General features: G+C 42.4%; 1 protein-coding gene across 2 annotated transcripts in view; it reads right to left on the minus strand.

The window, feature by feature from the left end:
• The window catches only part of DAAM1 (dishevelled associated activator of morphogenesis 1), a 178,339-nt gene that overhangs the window by 67,025 nt on the left and 86,464 nt on the right, over positions 1-24,850 (minus strand). For both annotated transcript variants that reach the window (XM_043918837.1, XM_043918838.1), the window contains exon 3: positions 14,216-14,305. In XM_043918837.1, coding sequence (XP_043774772.1) covers positions 14,216-14,305 — 90 coding nt within the window. The remainder of the gene's footprint in view (positions 1-14,215; positions 14,306-24,850) is intronic.

Here is a 24,850-nt window from a genome sequence, read left to right on the forward strand (position 1 = left end):
CCCTGCTGCCTATGATGCAAAGGTGTGCTATGACTTAAAACAAATTACTTCTATGTAGCTTGGTAAGAGCTGAGTCTTTGACCCACGTGTCATCTGGGAGTGCTATAGACCCAGGTACGATTTAGTCCAGCTGGCTGGTAAATGAACATGTTTGGACACACACCACTAAACCCTCATGCAGTGTGGAAATCCAATCAGTGGTGTCCGTGGCCTTTGTTGCCTCACATCTTGCTACCAGATTTGCTACCAGACCAGCCTTTCGGAATGCTGTAAGGCAGCTTCTGATGTTCTGTAACCTGCTCTTGGGAAAACAATCAAAGTGTGTTTATGATTTGCAGTATAACGCTTAACACGAGGCCATAAAGAGAGGACTTTGGAAAATAGTAATTAAACTATGAAGAGAATTGGGGGAAACAGTGAGCCCATAAAGGCAAGTTCCATTCAGGGAAGCATTCTCAGGATGCCTGTGAGAAATGCTACGGCAGGGTTAACTGTCCCCTGGAAGGAGAGTTATAACTCTATCTCTGGTTTTAAGTCATCACTGACTCTTTAATTCAGAATACAACTGAGTTAATAACAGCATTTTTGGCAAAAGAAAGAAAAGAGAAAAGCATCCATTGGAAGATGTCACTGTCTCAGAAATGTCTAAGTGTGAGGATGTGGGCAAATAGAGCTTAGAAACTGAGGAAACATAAACTGCCTTTCCTTACATATGGGACAGATAAAAGGATGGCATCCTGAGACTGCTCCAGTCACTGTTGTTCCACAGTGCACTGAAGAATAACAAGAGAAGTTAAGACACTAACTTCAAGTTGGTATTCTTCAGCAGACTTTTCACTGCAACTTGTCCCACACATTATTCAGTTTCTGGAGTGTAAGAGAACCCCACACAGAAGTTATTAGCGGCACATTCTAACTTACACTGGGAACTCAAAGCTTATTTCTACTTCCCAAGGGGAAGAAGCTCTGAAATGCACCAACCATAACATGGATTCAATAACATTAGGTGTGCTAGAGCTATTAGTGAAAAGGTGAAATAAATAAATAAATATATATAAATATATAAATATATATATATATATATATATATGAAAACGCAAGTAAAGTGGTTTTTTTTCCTTCTTTGGTCTCTCATCCAAAGTTGATACTTTCTTCTACTGATGTCTTTCCTAAACCTGTCTCCTGGAGCTGGTGAAGTCAGGCTGACTTGGGGTGGTGTTTTATGTCATAAGACCTAGAGACTCTGAAGAGAACCAGGGAGGACCCAAGGGAAAGAAGCGTGGTAGGTGACACTTGTGTACAACCATAATCTAGGCACCAGAGGAACCTTCAAGAATAAGGAGGGTACATAACTACTACACGTGCCACATTCTCCCATCATGTGTCATGGCAGACAGCACTAATCAATTACCACACTATTCGTAGTGAGGTTATTTATAACCTCCAAATGCTTCTCAAAGTCCTCTGGGCTTCAATCCCTCATTGTTTATACAGTTAATAATCAAGATAAATCTTTTTGCACAATTCTGCTTGGAGTGATTCACAGTCAACTCCACTAACCAAGGAAGGAAGCCACAGTCCAAAGGAAAACTGACACAGGGCAGGTGTGTTGGTCTGGACTGTCTCATGAGCTACATGTTCCTGGGCTGGTGATAACCAGAACAGGAGGCTAGTTCTGGATTCTCATGTGTGAGATAAAGTGATACTCCTTTCCAGAGATGCAGTGATTGCTGAGAACACTCGTTCAGTGTGCAATTCTATACCTGCAGATTGCAGAATTTTGGAAATGCAATGGACCAATGCCTATGTGCTTCAACACACAGGCAAGGGGCTCAAAGGGTCTCACAGAGTTGCATTTAGAACCCTGGTTCCACAATGGCACTGTTGACAAGTATTCTAAACAAAGAGTGAGAGCTCCAAGACTGTCATGTATTCCAAACTCTGCAATCAACACATGATGGAATTTTGTCCTGCAGCTGAGCTGTCAAAAGGAATCTGCTTAACAATTAAGATTTGGAAGCCAAAGATAGCTGCTCTCTGGTAGCTGAGAACAACTGCTCTCCCAGGATCTCCATTCAAACCCACAGCTCCAAGTCTCTTCCAGAGACTGGAGCAGAAGCAAGAGTGTTCTTGCCACAGCACAGCACAGATGCAGGCCTGAGTGACAAGTACAGTGAGAGCTGCGGGGCTTGCTTCTCCAGCCCCCATTCCAGAGGGGAAAATGGAGCTCCACAGGACACACAACCCCACACTCCCCATGGCTCCATGTTAATTGGTTTGTCCAACCAAGATACCTTACTCTGTCTCAGCTATATGTTGCCTACTTATTTTCACTTTTGCTTGAAAGACGGTAAATGCAAAACACAAGGTCATTCTCTCCCTTCGTCTACCACTCTGGTGTTCTCTAATTAGAAGGGAAGCAAGGCCTTGGATGAAGGGTGTTCCTCGCTGAAGAAATGCAAGTACGAGGAAGCACAAAAGAGAGACGGTCTCCACAGAGCAGATACATATCCACTGCTTTCACAAGGCTGCAAAGAACAAAGCAGAGTGAGGAATCATAGGCTGAAGAACCAGCAGCCTCCAGATCCGTGAACTGACTGACCTGTACGTGGAAACCACCTCAGACTGCAGGTGGGGAGCACAGACAAGCACCGAGTTACCATCTCAGTTTCTCAGTCTCTGAAGGAATTGCGGAGTACAAGAAAGGGGAGAGGCTTTTATAATTTGTATAAAGAGATGTCCCAGAAAAGCGTGCTCTGGTTAGAAGAAAAGAAACAGACCAGTTGTGTGCGTTTCCAGCCACTGTGCCTGTTTGTGTAACATGCTGGCTTTGCACCTGCACTTTACTCACCCGCCAGGGAATTGGCGGATGCCTCGGAGGAACTTCCTGTGTTTGATGATGGCATATATCAGTCAAGAGCTGGCTAAAGATGGAAACACAGCTTCCCTGGGTCTGGACCTGAGGGTGCAAAGAGGTCTAGAGGAGAGGAAGAGTGAACCACACACAGAGCAGTTTCCTTTGTAGTCAAACCAAATAAACATAATGCTGAGGGAATTGTCCATTTTTAGGTACTTGTAACATTTTGTACTTTGGTCCAGCTTTATGGACATTTGAGTGGAATGCTTTCATTCTCTAAACTTTGGGTTTTTCTTTTTTAAATGAAATGTTTATTTTCTACTCCAGGAATTTGTACTTTAATTTGATTTGCTAAGCTATACGAGAGAAAACTGAAGAACTTTAATGACAGTATCTTGTACCCAAAACATTCAAACTTAGGTAAAGTGATTGATCAGAGCATACAAACACTAGTTCCACCTCCTCCAATAATACCAAGCCCTTGGATGGTTGACGACTAATTTGCTGCAGATAGAAACTATTACAAACACTTTGGAGAGCAACTAAAAGTGAAAATGTTCAAACCACTCAGTAATTACATGTCTAGGTGCCTACCCTAGAGAAATTTTTGAACATATACACAAGGATGTTTGTTGCAATTTTTTTTTAAATAATGAAAACTTGAAAACAGATATTATTCAAAGAGGGATAAAAATAATTAAGCTGTGGCATGTTCATATAATGAAATATTATATGGCAGTTAAAATGAAGACATACCATATATTGTCAATGGATATATATATTCAGAGAAAGAAATATATATATGGGTAAAGGAAAATACATCACCTTCAGAATAGAGGTCACCTTTGGGTTTCAACAATGTTTATGATGTTTTATTTCTTTCTTTAAAATTCATGGTATTAAAAAATGTTAGCATTTGTTAAATACAGATGTTTATTATATTCGATATGTTTTTGCAAATAAAAAGATTTCACATACACACAAGAATAATCAACCAGGATAAACTAGTTTATCACATGACTGAGGAGAAAGTTATTAGAAGTTTGCTAGTTTTCATTTTTTAGAAATTTTAGAGAATGTCAATTTATTGGAAGCCAGAAAATCCACCCTGGTAATTAAGTTTAAGACTTCTAACAATAACAGCCACTGTGGAAAACAGTATGGCGGCTTCTCAAAACACTAAAAATAGAACTACCATATCACCCAGCAACTCCATTCATGGTGATACATCCAAAAGAACCAAACACACTGATTGGAAAAGATACACGCACCTCAATGCTCATGGCAGCATCATTTATAATTTCTAAGATACGGAAACAACCCAAGTGTCCGTCAACAGATGAGTAGATAGAGAAGATGTGGTATATACACAACAGAATACTACTCATTCATAAAAAATAATGAAAACTTGCCATTTGCAACAACATGGATAGAACTTGGAGGGCATTATGCTAAAGTGAAATAAGTCAGACAGAGAAAGACAAATACTGTATGGTATCACTTACATGTGGAATCTAAAAAATACAACAAACTAGTAAATATAACAAAAAAGAAGCAGACTCATAGAGAACAAACTAGTGGTTACCAGTGGGGAGAGGGGAGGGATAGGGACCCGGCTGGGTAGGAGATTTAGAGGTACAAACTACTATGTATAAAATAAACTACAAGAATAGACTATATATCCCAGGGAATATAGCCATTTTTTTTTCTATACGTTGATATCAATTAGCCATGGGTTTACATGTGTTCCCCATCCTGAAACCCCCTCCCACCCCCCTCCCCATCCCATCCCTCTGCGTCATTAACTATAAATGGAGTATAACCATTAAAAATTCTGAATCACTACAGTGTACACTTGTAACTTCTGCAGTATTACACATCAACTATACTTCAATAAAAAGACTCCTAATAGTAACAGTTTCTGCTGCTTTGTTGAAACATTCTTTTATTATTTCCTCAACACTGACATTTTGTTTTATTAGCTTAGTTTCAGAAATCAAACAGCTAGAAAACACATTAGATTATAATGCTGCAACTTTGAACAAATGTTGTTGCTGAGCAGAGAACTTGTAAATCCAGTTCATTTTGACCTAATAAGTTACTCATTTGGGAATACTGACTCCTTTAATGAAACCTCTTGATGTTGAATACTACAAAGGGACTTTCCCCCATTGCAAAAATAAAAGTTGCAATGTTGTCATCTAAAAATATTCTTTAATTGTTTTATGTTGAAAACTGAAGCTATTTACTAACCACTTGCCTTTCCTAGGCCACAAAAAGGAAGCTTAATTTTATTTAACAACACAGCTTGACCCACATACATGTCCACTTCCCAGAGTTTAAGCAGTGTTCACAACTGCTTGCCAGACAAGCCCAATGATGTGAGCATCTCCACTGGTTACCCAAGGTCAGCAGGGACTGAGTGCTGCTAAGAAGTAAGTGGAGTGGAATTTGACTTCCTCTTGGCCTCCATCATCCAACACATAAATTAAGGATGCTCCTCAAATCAGATTCAGGGTTCTACCCAGAAGTTAAGGGACAGCCCCATTAATTAGTAGGGCAAAAATCCCTAGAACGTCTTAATTAAGTAGGGACCCTTTTTAACAATTTCTGACACTCACAATAAAGACTTTCTTGGTCTCTTCCCTTATCTTCACAATGCCTCCTCCTACCTTACTGTCTTCACCTTGAAACGTCCTGTGAGAAATTAAGGGAGAGGTGCTGTTCTAAGAAATCCAGGTATCATTATTTATGAATATGGACCTGAATCCCTGGCTAGCATGACTGTGAATGAATAGAAACTCAGTCCATACCATTATTTCAATTACTGTCACCATCACTGACATTGTCAGTGATAACATTAACATTGCCATGCCCCAAGTTCTCTGACAACTTCAAAATCATATTTTCTCAATTTTCACAACAATTTTATAAATTTGATCTCACTGTACAGAGAAGAGAGACATGAGCTGTTAAGAAATATGCCCAAAGTCACATAGCGAGCTAATAAGTGGGGTACCCTGCCTTCTCAGATTACCTTTTAGATAGATTTTAACTATGCAAAGTCTTTCTTACAGTTATTACTTGGCTTCTATTTATGATGGAAAAAGCAGAGTCAGTCACACTATGCTGAAGTTTAGAACAACTGTGAGGGACAAACAAAATTTAGGAAACCTTCAGGCAGATCCATTAATGGAAAAACTTTTGGAGCCAATCCACCCCAAGGGAGGTGAGGAGTCCTCTCACTGGTAGTATCTCAAGACTGAAAAACAGAGAACTTTACAGAACTGGAGGGCTACACCCCAACAGAAGAATCCAGAAATTGTTCACTCACTTCACCAAGTACCAAAGAAGAAAGATTGCTTTGGTTCATTCTATGGGCAAGTTTGTTCTCCACTTCTTCACTGAGCTGAGTCAATGGTCATGAAAACAAAAACTATGAGTTCAGAACCATCTGGACACCCCACAGCAGGAGTGGCAGTAGGCACAGCTGCAATGATAGAACTGGTAACACTGGAGGAAAAACTGCACCCAAAATGATATTATTAAACAAAGAGATTACAGGAAGAGGAGATAAGTAAATCCTCATGAACCACCTGCGTTTGACAGGGATACAACTTTGGTTTAAGGGCTGCCAGAGACAGAGAACACCCGACTCCAGTACTCTTGCCTGGAAAATCCCATGGACGGAGGAGCCTGGTGGGCTGCAGTCCATGGGGTCGCTAAGAGTTAGACACGACTGAGCGACTTCATTTTCACTTTTCACTTTCATGCATTGGAGAAGGAAATGGCAACCCACTCCAGTGTTCTTGCCTGGAGAATCCCAGGGACCGGGGAGCCTAGTGGGCTGCCGTCTATAGGGTCGCATAGAGTCGGACATGACTGAAGTGACTTCGCAGCAGCAGCAGAGACAGAGTATCCATGAATTTTGGACTCCAATTCTAAAAACTGGTGCTCATTTTGATAGCACTGGCTTTTGTAACAAAAAGAAAATAAAGACAGAAAATGGGGCACTGGCTATGAGATTATGCTACTTAGGGGAGAAAGGGCCATGAGAAACAGACAGTTTCCCTTCAGCAGACTTCTCAGCAGAAAGCTGAAGTCATCTCATCAGGACCAAGAATCACCATGCTTTCAGTCACTGCTTAAAGAGAAAAATGGTATGGAAAAATTCTGGGTGGTTTATAGATTCACCTTTTGTTTTAATCCTCCCAAGGAACAGTAAATAAATAAAGGACCCCTGAGCTAAAGAAATAAACAAAAAAAAAAAAAAATGCCAGCGTTGTCTTGACAACACAAGCACTGTGTATATTTTAAATGATATTTATTTTCCCTCCTAATTTCAAAGAGAAATATGAAGTGGCTTTGCAGTGTTCAAGCTGTCTAGGCTGAACGAACTGCCTACAGGTTTCAGGGAGGGCAAGCCACAAGAGACTCTAATAGGGGAAGATGTGCAGGGTGGTGGTGAAGCAGCAGCCGTTTTGTAGTTTATAGGCACTGTCCTTTATCAGCTGGCTCACCTCATTGGTGGGAATTGGTAGGCAGGTATACAACTGCTCCACCTTCCCCTGGATCCTCCTACAGCTTCTCCTTGGCTAGGGGTGTGTGGGTGTGTGTGCGTGTGTGTGTGTGTGTGCACGCACACACGTGCATGTAGGTGTTGAACTCCATGACTAATGGCTCAGGCTTCTGCAGGACACCCAGTCCAGGGTCAGCCAGTGGGACCTGCCACATGAGTCAGTCTGTCCCTGTGGACTCCAGCCTGTCCTTGTTCCCCTCTCTTTACATCCACCCTCCCTCCCAATTGCCTGCTCCAAGGACATAAAGCTCCAGCATTAGAAGCAAAGACAGCAGCTTTACAGGGAGTGCTTAGCTAGTTTCTGTGATTACATAAGGGTTAATCTCTTTGCATGTGATTTCCCTCAGCATGTGTTTCCCTTAGCAGCCTTGCTTTTCTGACTGAAACCTGACATACTATACTGTACATATTTTTTTAAAAAGAGCAATTTTATTTTTACCATCAAAAAAAACCTTATCCCAAGGTAAGAGTGAGAATAATGACTATTAGTACATTTGGGAAATATTTGTATAAAGAAAAAAAAAATCAAAATAAACTACCCACAATCCAACCAAACAACAGTTTCTGTCTACTTCTATAGATAAAGTTTCTTTTGCATATTTTTGATGGTACCAATTACAGTTTTATTTCTTTTGTTAAACCTTCATTTCATCCTGAGCAATTTCCCAGGTCTTCAAACTTTCTTTGAAAGCATGACTTTTCAGTGGCAGCAAGATACTGTTATGGTTGCATAGTATAATATAATCATCCCCCTCTAAGTTGTTGACCATCACTGGCTTTCAGAGACAACACTGCAAAGAACACCCCCCACACATAGTTCTTGGCCTGTATCTTTCATCACTACCATGAGACCAACTCCTGAAAGATGCATGTTCCAGGCTCTGGATACATATTATCAAATGATTTTGGCCATCATCTTTAGATCCATCAGCATCTCATACTTATGCAAATGTTCAAAACATTTATTAACAGTATAACCTGGGTATCAATGAACTGGAACTAATAATGCAATGTGGGAACAGAGTCCTGTTGTCCCCTACCTGTCTTGCCAGGAGTTAGCCCTCAAGCCCCTGAATCATGAAGGAAGACTGGTTGGCCCTTGCAGGGAAGGTCAGATTGTTAGCAGAGTTTTTATTGGGAAGGCTTGAGGCAGCTGCTCTTTACCAACTAGAGTTGGCCGTATTGTGACAGACACCACAGTTTCACTGCTATGGACACTGGGTGAACAGCCTGAGCTGGTGTTTTCACCTGACTTCTCTGGGTTAAATAAACCTTAGTTATTTCAATCTTCCCCTCAGTGTCTTCATTTTTCTAAAGTTTAAGCCTCTCCATAGATTTCCTAACAAGCTCTAGAAACTGTGTTTAGTAAAGATCAGATTACTCAACAGTCTAAACTTGACCTTTTAGGCACTGGCAGAAGGGACAAAGAACAAAGTACAAGTGAAGAGGGAAACTGTACAGTGTGTGTGAACATAGCTCAGCTGTTGGAAAAGGAGCCCATTCTAGATGATGGGATGAAAGCATGACATCAGCTCCCTTGTTGGTATAGCCCTGGAAGTGGTCACAGTGATCCATCACACACGAACACCCCAAGGCTTGGAGGCGCCCTCCTCTGTGCCCTGGAGTCTGCTTACCTTAGAATGGAGCTTATGGAAAGACCTGGCAATTATTTGATTTCATCTGCTTCTACCTGGACCATCCACTCCAGGAAATCTGACTTGTTTAATCACCTTCAGAATCTAGTCAACAGTCTGCCCCAGACACTCAGTACACATCAGGGTGATAGACAAACCAGCCAGCCCTTTGCCAACCACACTGCTTCACTGGCTGAAACACCAGATCCGCCAAGTCTGCTGTTTTTTCACTGCTTCAGTCCTCACCTCTCATAGCCAGGGAATATGTAAACAAGGCAGGGAGTTTCAGAACCTGTGTGATACCCACTCTCCACCAGTTACTGTGCTTCCCTCATGTATTCTCAGAGAAGCCAAGTCAGAAAGACAGGCCAGTCTTATTTCTGGTCATTTTTAAGTCTGCCACATTCTGTAACCTCTTAGCACTTGGGAGCACAAAGGCCAACTGGAATCCATTATCAGTGTGAAAACTCAATGGCAAGAGACCAAACCAGGTATTTCTAAAGAAGTCCAGAAACAGTTACAAATATCTAGTTTTCTCTCTCTCCCAAATCTCTGACATCTAGCAAAGTGGGCACCTGAAAACCTAAGGCTCATTCTACCGAATATTCAAATAATTACGGTAAAGAAGGACTGTGTTAGTCACTCAGTTGTGTCCAACTTTGGGACCCCATGGACTGTAGCCTGCCAGGCTCCTCTGTCCATGGGATTCTCCAGGCATGAGTACTGGAGTGGAGTGCCATTGCCTTCTCCAAGGAAGAGGAGACCTAACTTATCCCTCTTCACTTTCTATCGGGAGACTGGGAACAACCAGACCATTAACATATCAACATTCCACTTCCTTGCGGTACAGCTGGTCTGTTTGACAGTCCTTAGAAGACCAACGGTTCCTTTGTCTTTAATTCCACTACTAGCATATGTTCCCTTAAATCCCTGTTTTGATCAGACCACTTCCTCCTTCTGCTCTGAATGCATCTGAAAGATCCTGATGACCATTCACAATGCACTGCTTTTTTGTGTATGTGGTAAAGGAAAATTCCTTCTTGTGGAGCAGACTGGGGAAGTGATCCAATAAGGATATGTAAACCAAATAAAGGAAGTGAATGAAAGGTACCAGGAGAATTCTCAGCCTCTTTTCCTTGATGTCTTCTGAACAGGCCTAGCACCAGATCAGCACCTCCCACAAAGCTGAAAGGCTCAACTGCAGCCAAGTTAGACAAGGTTCTTGAGTGATTTAATTAAACTAGAGTCAAACAAACTCAGCAACAGAGCAAAAATTCACTTTCTCCAAAGTTGACCTCAAAAGATACCGAAATGTAATATGGAGAATCCAGAGCCATTAACTTAAGCCTTGGCTTAGGGATCAGAAATGCATGGAGGAAACATGAGGTGCAGTCATCAAATTCTGATCTTTGCCTCAAATATCTGATGTTACTATAGCTCACAGCTTCTAATTCCATCCACTGACTTTGGGAACTCTGAAGCTTGTGGAGAGGGAAAAAGCGTTTTCTGGACACTTAAAAGGATTGGTTAAGTGACACAACTACTTCAACTGCTCCTGTGAAGAAGTGTGACTAAAGAAAATTTCTGCCTGGGCTGGTAAGTGCTGTTGCCATAATACAGTGTGTATACCATCTTAGTTTCTCCTCTCTGAAGACCTACTCCTTACTTTTCCCAGGGTTTAAAAATCATGTTAACAATAAGCAAATACAGCATGGCCAGATGCCTTTCGTGGTCAGATGGTTCATTGTTTAAAAAGCTTCAGTTTAAAATCCAAAAGATTGTTAACAGATGCAGTTTCTGGCCGAAGACTGGGAAAAACCTCACTTAAACAAAAGAGCATGTTGTGATTGGAACTAAAAAGGGAATTACCTTTAAAGATAAGAACCACAAACATTTCCTATTTGAAAATACCCCCAGCTCCACCAACAGAGTCTTTCCTTGGACCTTTCGTAAAAGTTAAAAAAATTTGACAGTGGACTGCTACATACGATAAACCACGGCTGACCAAACCACTCTAGTCATTTTTACAGATTTGTTTGGACTTTCAACAAGGCCGCAACATCCATCTCTCGCTCTCCCCTCGGATTACTTAATTAGGCAAAATTCCAATTAATTTCTTTCCAATTCTTTTAGCCCCAGGAACACTTTTGCAGCTTTCATTTTGGCTCTGGAAATGGTTTTTCAACCAGAGGACTCGGATAAAGCCGTTTGAGAAATGAACACAGAGCTTGATAAGCAGATAGCCACCGCTGGGATTCAGTCTCTATTGGATGGAAAAGAGCCACTTGGCCAAGGAAGGCCGGGCCCCTCTTTCTTCCCAGCCCTGTTTGTCTGCACGACTGCTGTGCACTTTCACGCAGAAAGCCTGCTTCTCCCCAGCTGTTTCTGTTGGCACTCGTGGGCCCTTACTCTATGGCTTCACTATGTGTGAGAACGTCTGTGATGCCCTGAGTTCTAATCTTGAAAGATGGAAAGTCTGAAGGGGCCATGGGGGTGTAGCTTTCCCTTGGCCTGAGAAATGGATGTGGTCAGGCTTGCTGGGACAAGTCTGATTTGAAAAGGCTATATCCAAGAGATGGTCCAAGGAAAACAGTCTGTTCTTGGTGGTAAGGATGGCCACCATGGGCTCCCTTCTGAGAATGGGCAACCCGTCCCGAAGGAGACCAGGTTCTCTGAAGAGGGCCAGGCAAAGGGTTTTGTGTTCTCTTATTGTGTTATTTCTCGATTTATTACAGGGTCCCCAAAGGTCGGTTGTAGACCCAAAGCACAGCATAGGTTTAACAGTCTGAGAAGCTCTAATCAATAAAATCCTCAGTCAAGCCATTTTAAAGTGAGGCAGATCTATAAACTCCCAGGATTCCCCAAAGAGTTAAGATGGCTTTTCCACTCAGTCACACTATTGCTAAGTCATAAAGGGAATCCAAACTGCTGGAATGAAGCTAGCCGGAAAACTGCTTTCCCAAAGATCTGCACGGTTGGGCCAGGTACTCGCAGAAACAGCGCATCCGTCAGGAAATGGGATTCTAAGGCCAGTGGCCACATCTACATCCACTCTCCTACAAAAAGCCAACCCCACCACGCACATAGGAGACAAGGTTTGAAAGAGGATTTGATAGGCCAGGAAATTGAAAAATGAGCAGCAGCTGTGAGGCCGAGGTCATTTCTATCCTCCAGGGCTTGCCTTTTCTAATCTAAGGGGCAGTAGTTTCCATGATTAACTTTCAATTGCCGTCAAGGGTGTAATAAAATCTGGGAAAGAAGAAAACTTTCCCTTCGGTAAGCTGCTCCCATTCTCCTGCCCCTTCCTCTCCTCTAGTGCATATTCTCAATCCCCACTTCACGTTGTTTCCTAATTTTGAGAAAAAAAATCTGCGCTCGTTTGAGCCAAAATAGACAATGTCCTCTGTGTACTCAGGCACTTAAGGATTTTTCTTTCTCAGTTGTAGGGGCCAGGTCTTGAAGGCAGCTGCCTGAAAAGTTCTCTTGTTTTCAAGACCATTCAATACTGTTACTATCAAGACAGAGCCCCGCCCCCTCCAAAAAGACAGAGCCCATTTTTATTTTCATTTTAAAATTCTTTCCATTTAAAATCTCTTTTCTGAGTGACGACCCATCAGTTTGACAAAAGAGAGGTCTTCCCATTGGTAAGATGTTCACAGAGAGAAAGAAGAGGACATACTCATTCATAAACACATTTTACTGGTTACCACTGCATTAGGAACCCTTAATGCTTGACATGATCTAAGTGGCCCAGAAGTCATCTTAACAGGCTACACTTGGACACATCTCTCAGCAAAGACCCCTGGAACAAAACCCCACATGTAGTTATATCAATTACAATAGCTCACATGGAAAGTTAAATGTGCTTTAGTTTGTTTGAGACGTAGGTATAACCCAACAACTCAGTGGTTCATTCATCATACCTTCACTTCCAGGTATCAGATGCTGGTGTTACAAGGGTTATAAAGCCTGACATGAGAGGAATACAGGAAGGTTCACTGCTGAAGAGATGCTCCCGGGAGGGGGCATGCCAAATACACAAGGCAGCATGGTGGGGTTGGGGGTGGGAACCATGGGGGCAAACGGAGGTCCCCAAATGCATCCTAATCCACTAAGGAAAGGTTTCCCTGGCTGATACTGTGTCTTCTCAAGATATTGGATTGTTGTAGTTTGTTCCAGTTTCTTTGTTTCCAGAGGTGAGTAATCCAGCACCCACTCCTGTTGGAGAGGTAGCATTTTGCTTAGGATCTTAACCCTGCCCTTTCTGCTTCCCTGTCTTGATCTAAGTCTTCCCTAGAACAGATGGGAAAGTGGCAAAAACTGGCCATGAACAACAAGTGGTTCCAAAAATGGGTGAGAGAACAGTCGCAGAATCTGCCACCAGGTTTGAAAGATGGCAGAGTGAGCTTTACTGCGGGAGATACAGTCCATGGGTGGTGCCTAGTGCCACGGAGGCTAGGGAAGAGAGTTAAGTACTTTCTCTACCCCATGAATTCCTTTTTCTCCTCCTCCAAAGGTACCAGAATCCCCAGCTTTTATGTGTGGATGACCACCCAGAATCCCAGAATAAGACAGCATTCCTGGCAGGAGGGTGTGGCCATGTAGCTAGCAGTGGGATGTGAGGGAATTCAGGTCTGGGACTCCCAGTACGGCCCTAAGAGCGGGGGTGGGGAGCTGTGCCTTCCCCTTTTCTCTATCCCCAGTTTGGAACGTGAAATGGATGGAGAGCCACTTCACACCATGAAGACAAGGCCACATCTTAGAGACGGCAAAATGGAAAGTTGTTCGAAGGTAGTCACAGAGAGTGGAGGAAACTACAGTTGTGAAACCACAATGCTGGTCCTCACCTACCTACATACAAACTTTCATGTAAAGGGCAAGTTTTAGAGAAACACTTCAACCTTCTGTAAGCTGATGTTATTTAGGGGTCTCATACACAAGGTTATGCATAATGGTGTGAGGTGAGGGGGTGGCAATGAGGTGTTGATAAAATCAGCACCCAAGGAGCTGGCCACAGCTGGGCACATTCGATCTGGTCTTTACATTATAAAGAACTGCCTGAAGCCTGGTGGTGAAATGGGAGAGCAAAAGGCATCAAAACAATGATGAATTTCCAGTTAACCATGATCATCATGAATATCTTACCTTTTTCTTGCTACAGTATATCTGCCATTTTTTCTCTGCTGGAAGTGCAAACATGGCTTCCCTGTGTTTGTCTGTGAGGTCAAGTTCATCCTGAGAAGACAAACAATAATAATTATTTTACAAATTAATTGTTATTCCTATAAGGGAAGTCTTATCAGCATCATCGGAGTGAGAAAACAAAGCCAACACATATTCAAATGAACCTAGGAAAGACCAAGAAGCTGCTAAGTGCCAGTGTCTGTTACCTGCACTAAGAAAGCAGGTCCCTGGCCTTGGGCTGGGCCCCCAGCGCAGCCCCGCACTTACTGAAGGGTAGGAAAGGCAGGCTGAGCGCGGACAGAACTGTCCTGGGCCCCGTGTACTGCTGCAGAGGGTCCATATAAAGCTCCAGAGTTTGGAAGGATCTACTCATTTTGCAGATGAAGGACTGGCAAGGATGGCTCTACAAACACTGACAATCGGGATGGGCCCTGAGGGATATGATGAGATGGGCGGAAGAAGAGAACGAAGGGTCGGGATGTGGTAATGAATTATTAGAGTGTCTGGGGGACACTGACCAGCTTAGCTGAAGCACTGGGTTGATGCAAACAACCATCAGATAAAAGGTTTGGGAGGTAAGTGACTCTGTGGACAATCTTCAAGGCCAGATTAAGGAGTTTATTTTCTTGACCAAGAAGAACCAGTGAAGGTTCTGAGCAAGCAAGGGAGTGACATCTGTGTCAGCAATATTTATTCAGTACTTCCAATGTCAAGCACTGTGCAGTCATTTTCTCATTTAGTTCCCACAATAACCCTGAGAGTTCCACTCATGATCACACCCACCTTGTATTAATAATACTTGTTGTAATATAGCTGGGGGAAGTTTTGGCAGAAGGTTGGGTAAGTAACCTGCTCAAAGACCACATGTGCCTGGGAAATGATGGGGCTTGGGGTTTAAGCCTCGAGCTGTCTGACTCCTGAGCCCAGACTCTCAGTCTCTCACATCAGTGTCTGGAAACATTAATTTTATAGTGGTGTGCAGCTTAGATTGGATACTGAGGGAAGGCAATTTATGAACATCTACAACTAATGAACAACAATGAGATAATGACTATAAAGTGCATAGGGAACAGTTCTTGGCATTTAATAACTCAATCCATGGTCAACATTATTATTGGTATTGAGCATCTGGTACATTTTTATTCCTATAGGGAAAGTTGAATCTAGTTAAGAGCGGCAGATTGATGGGTGTGAGACATGCTAAATTACTATAAATTAAGGCACAATAATAAGGTTCAGCTAACTGAGGCATATAATGCAGCTCTACCACTTGTGGGCCTCCCATCTTATAGTTCTGCCTCTGCTGGGTCATCAAGCATCATTTCTTCCTTGAAAAAAAATCTCACATTTTCCCTTTGTTTTGTTTCCAGTGAAGCCACCTAAATGTATGCCCTAATCACCTCTGCTTTGGCTCTGGCACCAACCTCCCCCAGGTCCTTCTTGCCCTTCCGATCCTATCTACATCGTGGCCACTGATGCGTTACACCAGTGGTCCTCAGACTTGAGTGAGCAATGGAATCACCTGAAAGGTTGCTTACATCATTGATTGCCCAGTGTTGAGGACTGAGAAGGTGGAAGGAAGTACAAAATGTCATTAGTTCCACACTGCCTGCAAAATTAATTATACATCCCTCAGCCAGTCTTTTGAGGTCTTCCATTTATAACCCCAACTTAATTGCCAGGCTTATTTCTTGTTATCCCTTATGCCCTCATCTTGTTAACCCCTGCACCTCCAGGGCCTAGACACACAAGGTCTGATACAAGCCAGCTGCCAGGGAAAATTCTTCATCTCATTAAGCCTCTGTTTTCTCATCTCCAGAATGGGCCTGTCATTTCTCTTGCAGGGCTCTGTGCGGATTAGCAACATCAACTCAGAAGGTAGTAATGCCTGGCACAGGGAGGGGCAAATGTACTGTGGTTAGTTCTCTCATCTTTAAATACAAATCAGGAGCTATTTTCTTTTAAGAGCAAGGTAAGCAGTTAAGCCACTAAAAGACACACTCAGACACTAACCACTAGAAACTAGTTAAGAATTTCAACAATGTAAAACCAAGGAAGGAATAAAAAATATTTACAGAAAATTCCATTATAAGGGAACATGTTAAAAATGTTAAAATTTTGTTATGCAACTGTTACATATGTAAAATAAGTATTTTTTCCCTTTCTTCCTTTTTTAATTTCCTGTAAATTATACCTGTTCTCATCTACTGGTGAATAGGGGGATATGGCGACATAAAGCACTTCCCAACAACTAGGGTTTTCTTGGGGTGGGATTGTGGAATCAGGTCAGTTATTCAAATAGCTCAATAATATGGTGCTTAGTTTGGGGAAAAGGGTTATGATTTGTAAGAGAAAAGTGAAAGTGAAAGTCATTCAGTCATGTCCGACTCTTTGAGACCCCATGGACTATACAGTCCATGGAATTCAGCAGGCCAGAATACAAGAGTGGGTAGCCATTCCCTTCTCCAGGGGATCCTCCCAAACCAGGGATCGAACCCAGGTCTCCCACATTGGAGGCGATTCTTTACCAGCTGAGCCACAACAGAAGCTCAAGAATACTGGGGGCGGGGTAGCCTATCCCTTTTCCAGGCGATCTTCCCGACCTGGGAATCAAACTGGGGTCTCCTACATTGCAGGCGGATTCTTTACCAGCTGAGCTACATGGGAAGCTCTGATTTGTGAGAGAACAGTGCTATTAATATTGTATCCTTTACTACACTGCACTACTGTTTTTCCTAACTGAGCAGAGGTGTGAAGAAACATATGAATCTAAAAACCTCGAAATTCACAGTAAAAAGTATTAATATTACTATATTTTGCTCTTAGAAAACTTCTGCTTCTGCTGAGACGCAAATGACCAATTTTGAATTGAGAGGACATAGTTGAATTACAACTTCAGAGCAGATGGCTTCATGCAAGGAGAGAATTTCCATAAAATAATTAAAAATTGCTATAGGCCCTCTAGGCTTCCCTGGTGACTCACTGGGTAAGAATCTGCCTGCTGATGCAGGAGATGCGGGTTTGATCCCTGGGTCAGATGGATCCCCTAGAGGAGGAAATGGCAACCCACTCCAGTATTCTTGCTTGGGAAATCCCATGGACAGAGGAACCTGGCAGGCTACAGTCCATGGGGTCACATAGAGTCGGACACAACTGAGCATGCACTCACAAAGGCCCTCTGGATGTAATCTGGGATTACAGTAAGACAATAGGAAGGAATACATGGATAGTGGTAATGGTAAGAGCTAACAACTACTGAGCACATTCTGTGCGCTTGGTAGCAGTGTTTTTTATGGATTAATTTAGTTTATCCTCACAATAATCCTATAAAGTGGGTAGTATTATCCCAGTGTCCAGGAAAAAATCAGACAGATTCAGTAGCCTGTTTAAGGTAACACAGCTAGTAAATGGCAGAGGAGGAACTTGAGGCTAGACTGTCTGGTTCCAGATCCCACGTCCTTAACCACTAGCCTGTTCATTCTGTTGATCACTCAACAGGTGGGTAGAACCAGGACACTGATGTCAGTAGGAAAAACGCACTCTTGAGCTGCACTGGCGGCCCGCTGGGCCTGCTGAGTGTCTGTTCGCACAAAGAGGGAGACTTTGTTGTCAGACACCCCTGAGTTCCAGGTCTGGCTGTTATGGATTATGTAAAATTCAAGCATCCACTAAATTTAGGCATTGTAGGTGCAGGGAACAGAAAGGTATCACAGAGCTCATATGCTCGAAGGGGCAGAATAGAAATCAAATAATCACATGATCCCAGGGACGAGCACAGAGTTGAGCTGCCAGAGCCCATTTGCTCCGGGGAATTGTGGGGCAGGGAAGGCTGTGACTGAAGTGACACCTCAGAAATGAATAGAAATTAAACAGGTCAAAAGCACCAGACAGTGAACAGCAGCCTTGCAGGCAGGCCACTGTGAACTTTGGTCTTTATCTTAAGAGCAATCAGAGGTCACTGGTAAATCTGAGCGAGGAGGGGTGACATGGATTAAATAATAATTGGGAGTGCCTAGGCACAATGCCCAGAGTGTAATGAGACCCCCACCCCTCCATTCCAAAAGTTTCTTTGCTCTGACTCACTCCGTTTTAATAATACGGCTTGAAACAAGCCTGCAAGACTCGAAGAGACTATCACACAGCCTTAGAGATCAATCAACACCTACTCCATGTCCTACCCATTCCAGGACCATGGCCAGACATTACAAAGGATGCAAAGATGAATAACAGACCCCAGTCGCATGGAATTTAGATTCCAGTTAGGAAGACATGATGACAGAAGGCTTCAACAATTCCTCTTCTTCTCAGGATAAAATCCAAATTCCTTAGCTGGTAGGTAGGGGGCCCTTCATGATATGGCCTTTGCTGACTTGCCCCACCTCACCTCCTCCTCCTCCTCCTTCTCTTCCACCAGCAGCTAACTTTGAGGACTTGGGATCACAAGTTGCCCATTTCTGAAACCTTTTTCCAAAGAGTCCTTCCCACCATGTCTAAGAATGAGTCCTGTTTATCTAAGCTTTGGGGGCTTCCCTGATAGCTCAGTTGGTAAAGAATCCGCCTGCAATTCAGGAGACCCCGGCTCAATTCTTGGGTCGGAATATCCTCTGGAGAAGGGAAAGGCTACCCTACAGTATTCTTGAGCTTTCCTTCTAGCTCAGCTGGTAAAGAATCCGCCTACAATGCAGGAGACCTGGGTTCAATCCCTGGGTTGGGAAGATCCTCTAGAGAAGGGAAAGGTTACCCACTCCAGTATTCTGGCTTTTACACGGTATCTAAGCTTTTACAAGCGATCAGTTGTCCCCTAGGCAGCCTACCTTACTTACCTTGGGGGGTGGGGGTACCCCTCTCTGCTCTCCTAACCTTTTGGCATTAATCACATTGCCACAGTTATCACACTTGCATTAATTACAATCACATTTGCATGTCTGACTCTCTTCCTAGACTTGTCTCCAGAGGGAGGGAATGAAATTTGTTCTATTTATCTTTGCATTAGTTGCCAGTACTGAAGACTCTTGAGAGCCCCCTTGGTGGTAAGGAGATCCAACCAGTCCATCCTAAAGGAGATCAGTCCTGGGTATTCATTGGAAGGACTGATGCTGAAGCTGAAACTCCAATACTTTGGCCACCTGATGCGAAGAGCTGACTCATTGGAAAAGACCCTGATGCTGGGAAAGATTGAGGGCAGGAGGAGAAGGGGACGACAGAGGATAAGATGGTTGGATGGCATCACCAACTCAATGGACATGGGTTTGGGTGGACTCCGGAAGTTGGTGATGGACAGGGAGGCCTGGTGTGCTGCAGTTCATGGGGTTGCAAAGAGTCGGACATGACTGAGTGACTGAACTGAACTGAGGGCTTTCCAAGTGGCGAAAGTGGTAAAGAAACTGCTTGCAAACGCAGAAGACATAAAAGATGCAGGTTAGATTCCTGAGTCAGGAAGATACCCTGAAGAAGGGAATGGTTACTCACTCCAGTATTCTTGCCTGGAGAATCCCGTGGACAGAGGAGCCTGGTGGGCTACAGTCCATAGGGTCACACAGAGTCAGACACTACTGAAGGGACAGCACAGCTTATGTGAAGTGGTACCTCAATGCAGTTTTATTTTGTATTTTCCTGATGACACCTGATGCTGAGTATGCCTTTTCACAAGCTCACATGACATTCACACGTATTCTTTTTTGAGATATCTATTCACATCTTTTGCCCACTTATGAATTGCCTGTCTTATTGTTGTAAAACATGTCCTTTGTCAGAGGTATGTACTGCCAGTATTTTGCCTCACCTGTGCCTTTTCATTTTGTTAAGTCTATTTTGATCACTAAGTGTTTTTTATGAAATATAACTTCATAATATTTTTTTCTTTTATTAAAGTTAGTGCTTTTTATTAAGCAATCTTGGCAAGCTGTAGATAAAACAAAACTCTATAGTTTCTTATGGAAGCTGCTAGCTTTAGCTTTACCTCCTATGTTTGAATCTGTATCTCACAGACACTACTCCTGGGGTCGTTCTTTGGCTGCAGAGTGGATGGACTGCTTTTGCTACTCTCTCTTTCAGCTACCTGCACTCGTTTAGATACACTGTTGGGCAAGCTGGGGAATGAAAGCACAAGTGATGAAAGGAGGAGAAGGGACAGAGTATAAACTAATTTGAAATCATCTCATACGTTAGTTTCTTCAAAGCTATGAAATTGCTTCAAAGTAATATTATAAGAGATTTTTCATTTTGATAATTCAAACACTGAAAGAGGCAATCATGGAAAACAAAACAATGAGGATCACGGCATCTCAGATAGTATCTCTTTACATGAATTTTTAAAGAAAAAAAAAAGTCAATCTATAGAAGCAGAAAGCAGATCAGTGGTTGCTTGGGGCCAGAGGCAGGAACAGAGATTAACTGCAAATGGACACAGGAGGAGATAAGGTGATGGAATTATTCTAGAGCTAGATTGTGGTGATGACTGCAAAGCTACATAAATTTACTAAAATGCATTGAACTGTACACTTACAAGGGGTCAATTCTACAGCATGTAAGTTATATCTCAATAAAGTTCTTAAAAAAAAAATCAAGCCTGGTTGATGGAGCCCCAGGAAAACAAAAAATTTCAGAATAGAGAAAATAGGGCCGTGTGTACATAGTAAGGAAAGATCATTCTGGTTGAACAGTTAACTAAAACAAAGAATCAATTTAGAAAAAAAAACATTGAAAAAAATGTATGAAGAGGCGGGAAAGGGAAAAAGTGAACCTCTTTAGACTAAGTGGTTCAATCTGAGAAATGTTACAACTTTAGATACAGTTTCTGTTTGAAACCATGATCAATCACTTCCATGAAATATTCTTGTCCTTCCCTTGAAAATTATGTAGACTCCAATAGCATGCATTCCATTTAGACCAAGAGATGGGCAATATTTCCCCCAATGTCCCTTAAGATTAAATTAGGTGATAGGTTAATATAACAATTCAAGTCCTGAAGAAACTTTTCCGTGTGTTTTGTTTCTCCTGAGTGGTGATCTAGAGAAGAGTACTGGCTTCTCTGTGGGTTAATAGTCCATTTTTTCACTTGTTGTTCAGTTGCTAAGTCCTATCCAACTATTTGCGACCCCATGGACTGCAGTACTCCAGGCTTACCCTCCTTCACTATCTCCCGGAGTTTGCTCAAACTCAAGTCCATTGAGTCAGTGATGCCATCCAACCATCTCATCCTTTGTCACCCCCACCTTTTTCTCTTGCCCTCAATCTTTTTCACTAAGATTTTTTTCAAAAATTTTCACTAAGATTAACAAATGTATTTAGCACAGCCCCAGGAAGCATCCCGGTTGCTTCTAGATCACCTTCTAACCTCTCACCTTTCTCCCCCAACTCCCAATTTTTGGAATCTGGCTATGTCAGATATTGTTTTGAGGGCTGGCAATTAATCCAAAGATAAATAGAATAAATGTAGTTCCTGCTACTATACCTTAGACTGAGATGGCCTAGCTCCTTTCATTGGCCAAAGAATTTTCTCCCCCATATTATTCTTTCTTGGATAGGGCTTTAAAAGTTAAAGGAAAATGATTTAGTGAATGGTAAAGAAAGAAACATCTGCACCAAGCATCATTTTTCTCCACAGAAAGTGCAAGTTTCTTAAAAATGGAAAGCAACAAAGGCTTTTCTTCTGTGAGAAGATACCAATTATGTTTTTCATATCTTTATAAAACACTTATTTCCTATTTTTTATTATCTTGGAGAAAACATAATAATTAGACTTTTTTTTTATTAAGAAGAAAAGAATGCTGAAGGAGGTCCAGCTGTGGGAACTAAATTTCTGGCTTCATCTCTCACAAAGCATGTTATAAACCCCACTTGGAAAGATTCTGCACAAAGAAACCCCACCAGTTCTATACTCTAGAGTAAGCAGGCAACTCTATAATCTATATAAATCAGAAAACAATTGGCACAGTGCAAATAAATCTGAGGAAATGTACTGATTCACTAGATAAAGCAAAGGAAGGAATTTTGAAATAATATACAATAAGGGTCTTGAATGAGTTGAAAAGCTCTTTACAGAGATGTGAGTGAGGCTAAAATACGGAATTATTTATAACACCTTCAATGAGATATTTAAAGGACTTATTTTTTGAACATCTACCAAGTCAATAGATTTCGGTGAGCCAACAACAAGTGAGTTTTCAGCTAACAGGAGAAAGCTCTAATGAAGGAATTCAGGATTTCTATTTCTAATGAGTTAAGCTAACTCTGTATCACACAGAAGTAGGAAGGCACATGTTGAATGCTGGGGTAAACAGAGATTAAAGACACGAAGAGAGGGAGAACTAAGACAGACAGGTCCTTGGGGTTACCCTGCCAATCACACACAGTTTTGTGTATGTCTCTGTTTTGGGGTTGTTTGGCTTTGGTTTTTAAATGGTCCTTGAAAAGGTAATCATCCAACTGACTCAATGCACAGAGCTCACAGCACTTTTTAACATTATTCACACCAGGGTAACTTTTCTCCTTCAAATTAGAAACACCAGGTATTTACCCACAGCAAACAGGCCCAAGTTACCCATCCTGACCCCGCTCACCAAAAGTCTCCCACTTGTCCAGCAGGCAGCAACCCCCTGGTTCACCTCACATAAACCCAACAGCAGCGGTGCCTTCTCTGGGTTTAGCCCTCTTCCTCATCCACCCTTATCTCCCACGTCTAACCTCATCTCCCAACCCACAACTCAACACTGCCACATACAAGACAAATTCTTTCGGGAGGACAAATGATCAGGCCTTAATTCACATGACACAGTGATCAGTTCAGTTCAGTTACTCAGTTGTGTCCGACTCTTCGCGACCCCATGAATCGCAGCACGCCAGGCCTCTCTGTCCATCATCAACTCCCAGAGTTTACTCAAACCCATGTCCATCAAGTCGGTGATGCCATCCAGCCATCTCATCCTCTGTCGTCACCTTCTCCTCCTGCCCCCAATCCCTCCCAGCATCAGGGTCTTTTCCAATGAGTCAACTCTTCGCATGAGGTGGCCAAAGTACTGGAGTTTCAGCTTCAGCATCAGTCCTTCCAATGAACACCCAGGACTGATATCCTTTAGGATGGACTGGTTGGATCTCCTTGCAGTCCAAGGGCTCTCAAGAGTCTCCTGCAACATCACAGTTCAAAAGCATCAATTCTTCGGTGCTCAGCTTTCTTCACAGTCCAACTCTCACATCCATACATGACCACTGGAAAAACCATAGCCTTGACTAGATGGACCTTTGTTGGCAAAGTAATGTCTCTGCTTTTTAATATGCTACCTAGGTTGGTCATAACTTTCCTTCCAAGGAGTAAGTGTCTCTTAATTTTATGGCTGCAATCACCATCTGCAGTGATTTTGGAGGCCCCAAAAATAAAGTCAGCCACTGTTTCCATTGTTTCCCCACCTATTTGCCATGAAGTGATGGGAACAGATGCCATGATCTTAGTTTTTTGAATGTTGAGCTTTAAGTCAACTTTTTCACTCTCCTCTTTCACTTTCATCAAGAGGATTTTTAGTTCCTCTTCATTTTCTGCCATAAGGGTGGTGTAATCTGCATATCTGAGGTTATTGATTATTTCTTCTGGCAATCTTGATTCCAGCTTGTGCTTCTTCCAGCCCAGTGTTTCTCATGATGTACTCTGCATATAAGTTAAATAAGCAGGGTGACAATATACAGCCTTGATGTATTCCTTTTCCTATTTGGAACCAGTCTGTTGTTCCATGTCCGGTTCTAACTCTTGCTTCCTGACCTGCATATAGGTTTCTCACGAGGTGGGTCAGGTGGTCTGGTATTCCGATCTCTTTCAGAATTTTCCACAGTTTATTGTGATCCACACAGTCAAAGGTTTTGGCATAGTCAATAAAGCAGAAATAGATGTTTTTATGGAACTCTCTTGCTTTTTCAATGATCCAGCGGACGTTGGCATTTGATCGCTGGTTCCTCCGCCTTTTCTAAAACCAGCTTGAACATCTGGAAGTTCACGGTTCACATATTGCTGAAGCCTGGCTTGGAGAATTTTAAGCATCTCTTTACTAGCGTGTGAGATAAGCGCAATTGTGCGGTAGTTTGAGCATTCTTTGGCATTGCCTTTCTTTGGGATTGGAATGAAAACTGACCATTTCCAGTCCTGTGGCCACTGCTGAGTTTTCCAATTTGCTGGCATACTGAGTGCAGCACTTTCACAGCATCATCTTTCAGGATTTGAAATAGCTCAACTGGAATTTCATCACATCCACTAGCTTTGTTCGTATTGATGCTTTCTAAAGCCCACTTGACCTCACATTCCAGGATGTCTGGCTCTAGGTGAGTGATCACACCATCGTGATTATCCGGGTCGTGAAGATCTTTTTTGTACAGTTCTTCTGTGTGTTCTTGCCACCTCTTCTTAATATCTGCTGCTTCTGTTAGGTCCATACCATTTCTGTCCTTTATCGAACCCATCTTTGCATGAAATGTTCCCTTGGTATCTCTAATTTTCTTGAAGAGATCTCTAGTCTTTCCCATTCTGTTGTTTTCCTCTATTTCTTTGCATTGATCACTGAGGAAGGCTTTCTTATCTCTCCTTGCTATTCTTTGGAACTCTGCATTCAAATG

This window comes from Cervus elaphus, chromosome 12, assembly GCF_910594005.1.
Source record: "Cervus elaphus chromosome 12, mCerEla1.1, whole genome shotgun sequence".
Lineage (NCBI taxonomy): Eukaryota > Metazoa > Chordata > Mammalia > Artiodactyla > Cervidae > Cervus > Cervus elaphus.